Source organism: Syzygium oleosum, unplaced genomic scaffold (genome assembly GCF_021117445.2).
Source record: "Syzygium oleosum isolate NSW1041296 unplaced genomic scaffold, Sole_v2.1 Sole_v2.11, whole genome shotgun sequence".
Lineage (NCBI taxonomy): Eukaryota > Viridiplantae > Streptophyta > Magnoliopsida > Myrtales > Myrtaceae > Syzygium > Syzygium oleosum.
Genome location: NW_026607495.1, coordinates 2,333,035 through 2,336,390, shown reverse-complemented (window position 1 = coordinate 2,336,390; position 3,356 = coordinate 2,333,035). Strand labels below are relative to the sequence as shown.

Genomic DNA, 3,356 nt, shown 5'->3' with positions numbered 1-3,356 from the left:
TTGTCAATTAAGTCGATCCATCAAATTTAAAGGACATTTCACTTTCTTGGAGAAATATCTTTCGGCACGATGGTGGGACGGCTTTTGTTATGATTGAGGACATTGCCATGGCAACAATTAGGGTTTCGGATCATTGTCAAACTTTGTTAGATGTCTAACCCTTTTTTCATTGCTTAAGTGTAGAAGTAGCATTCTGTTATTCGTTCGACTCCTAGGGTGTTGTATCAATGTACAGTTTTGTGAGATGTTCAAGACTCTTGCTAGTCCATAGCACGAATTGCATACTTTTCTTGATGAGAATTCTGTATTCATGTTTTTTGGATAGATTCTCTAGTGTCTTTATCTTTCTGAAATGAAACCGTGTCTAGAACAATTACATCCATCATGTGGTTATAATTCTAGCATATGTTTTATTTCCATAACCGGAAAATTAGAGAAATTTAACAGGAAAACAACTTTAGTATCCCCAATGACGGCTTTCTTCTTCAATTAACATCCTGAACCCGGTGCCGGTGCAGGTGCCGATTGTAGTTTGTAGTCGTCCCACAATTCGTACACAGACTTCCCGAGTAGCTGCACGAAGAAAGCATCACTATAGTAATACCTCATCATGGCATTTAGGTCGGCAATGAATCCGTCTCTGAGCCCGTTACAGTACTCCAGAAAGTATGCCGTAACAGCATATCCTTCGTCCCACCTTGAGCCCGACCCCTTCGCAACCCAGCCTTTCGATGGCCATCCGGAGGTCAACCTGATGTAATCAGCAATGCCGGTGATAAGGCCGCTCGTGCGCTTTCATGATACAGAATTCCAGTGAACTCGGCTTTTACATCACCAATATAAGCCTGAACGTAGTCCGCATTTAGAAGAATCTGGTTGCCTCCGGTAATGGCAACTTGGAGGGGTTGCCATCCGATTCCATTTGCCCTAAAGCTCTCGATGATTGCATCTATAGACGTGTAGTTCTTCCCTCCTCCATAAGTTTGTCTGAAAGTCTTCAAAAAGAAGTCTGAAGCCTCTAACAGAACTATGCCGGTGTAAGACGCCCCGATTTCTTGCTTGAACCTTGTGTCCGGGGTGCCGGTGGTGTTGTCAAATACAACAGATTCGATCGGACCGAACCCGATCACATGGGTTGGTTCGAGAGCAATAAGGGTGATGAGAAGAACAAAGAGCTTCATGGGGTTCATGTTGTAGAGGAGATACAACTGAGTTGGTACTTTGTGGTCTTGCACATTGCCCTTAACCACCCTACTGCTTTCTATTTATAAGGTGTCTTAACAATGGAAAGTCCCGGAAGTCAGTTGAACTTTAGTGTTGACTGAGGCCGTCCGCGAAGTTTCTTGAGAGCCTGCAGTTCTGTGGCTGCTGTCCTTTTCGAGGGTCAAACAAAGCCTTACATGCGGCGTTGCTTATGTACATTGTTTGAACCCTTCGAAGGGAACAAGATAGAGGTGGTAATACATATGTTCAACTATGAATAATGACCTATGACCAAAAAAAAAACTATGAATAATGACCAAAACTAAGTTAAATCAGTAACAATTTGCCTCCATCATTTCAGTTGTTGCAATTACAACTTTTGACATGTCAATTGCTTATCCTCAAATAAGAAATATCAAGATTGATCTAAGTAGAAGTGAATTAAATAGATCAGGCTGCGTTTTTTTCAAGGAAAATGATTTACCGGAAAATGTTTTCATCGCCGTGTTTATTTGGGAGAGAATAAGCTAATCTAGGAACATGATTTCGCTAGCGATTCTTCTAGCTCCAGCCTCCGAAGTGCATGTTCTTCTTGCCCTCACCTATCGAAAGAATCTGTCATGGATGGTGCTTTCCATCTTGGTACAACTAACAAGTTGCAAAGGCCTTAGGGTTGTCTGTGGCTGGGATTTTATCTCATTTGGAATCCGATTGATAATGAAAATGCAAGGAAATCCGACCAATACTAGAAAAGTCCAATTCGAACTCTTGGCAACAAGATTGTGGGTGATGCAAAATAGAGAAACTAATTTTCCCCAAAGACTTCTTTTCCTTATTGAAGTTGCAGTCCATGTTAACGTCGGAGGAGGGCTCATAGTTTCTGCATATAAATATTTTGTTATTGAGTTTGGTTTTTGGTGCATAGATGTGTGAAAACTAGAAAGAGTCAAAGAGAGCACTGAGAGTTGTCGATCCAGAGAGTTGAAAGTGTGAGAAAACTTCTCACATTTCAATACCTACATATTGCATCTCCCCAATCTAGAAAAATCTCATTTGCCTTATGCACACTCAAAATCTACACCCAAAAGCCTCTCACACTTGCCCTTTCTGTCTCCTCACACGTAGTAGCTACACCCTTGCCCTCAGCCGACAATGACACCCTTGCGACTGCGAGACCACACGAGCTCAACCATTGCTCGTGGCTCACAATCACCATGCCCATGCGAGATTGGCGTTGAACTAACGAGGGTCGTGGCCAGCTACAAAGCTCGGTCAGCGACCATGGCAGCCAGATTGAGGTTGTTCGACCATGATATGGCCTTGAACATGCGTTGCGACCTAAGTGGTCTCAAATCTAAGGTCGATGCCAGCCTCTGAAGGAGCGAAGAGGGGTTAGACATGGTGACGGTGGGTAAAAGTTGGGTTTTTGGAGATATCCGTAGAAGATGAATTGCTGGTTGTCCAAAGAGGTTATGAATGCTAACATTTGTAGACTACATTATCTTGGCAAGTGTCACGAAAGTTGAACAATGTCAAATAACGTTTTTTTTTCAGTCTGTTTGCACCTAAAGAGCTTGACCTAAAGCATAATCAACGTGTCGACACCTTCTGATAGGAGGTTTACAGTAGACAGCTATCAAAAAAAGAGAGATCATTACCATATGCACAACTCTCTCATTTGGTTATAATGTTTCCATACAATCTATGGAGTATTAGGCATCAAAATTCAGAGATTAAATGCATATGGATAGATACATTACTATATATTTATTTTCCCAGTTGAGATGCTTCAAAAGGTTATGTTCATAAGTAGTCGAAACAAATTGTCTTGAATTGACAGGAGTAGTACGATGTGAAACAACGCGACACTTTATAAAAAACTAAATAAATTTTTGGTAACTTTTTTCGTTTACAATCTGTTGTAAAAATAAATGGCTTCGAATCAAAAGAGCAATCAAGTCAGACTTTGAGGCGTGATATCACTTTCCTTAAGGATTTATTTGCCTCACAATGTTGCTAATGGTCACCGACAAAAATCCTCCAGGATACAACAAAGTCTCAAAATGAGAATACTAGATAGCAATTCTAGTATTTCTCCAGGGTCTCTCTAGGAAACAATTGAAAATGATGGTTGTAGTTTTCGAAAGAAGACT

General features: G+C 41.1%; 1 protein-coding gene across 1 annotated transcript; it reads right to left on the bottom strand.

The window, feature by feature from the left end:
• Positions 1–489: 489 nt before the first annotated feature.
• Positions 490–1,190, bottom strand: LOC115688071 (uncharacterized). The gene is made up of 2 exons (XM_030613804.1): positions 805–1,190; positions 490–751 (listed from the first exon to the last, which is right to left on the bottom strand). Exons 1-2 carry the CDS (start codon positions 1,188–1,190, stop codon positions 490–492), a joined length of 648 nt encoding a protein of 215 aa, XP_030469664.1.
• Between the last annotated feature and the right edge of the window lie 2,166 nt (positions 1,191–3,356).

Bases quoted from the DNA above. Each gene is read 5' to 3' on its own strand.
- LOC115688071 (XM_030613804.1), bottom strand. From the start codon at position 1,190: ATGAACCCCATGAAGCTCTTTGTTCTTCTCATCACCCTTATTGCTCTC. The intron at 752-804 runs GTATCATGAAAG...TGATTACATCAG, and splicing joins GCCGAGTTCACTGGAATTCT to GTTGACCTCCGGATGGCCAT.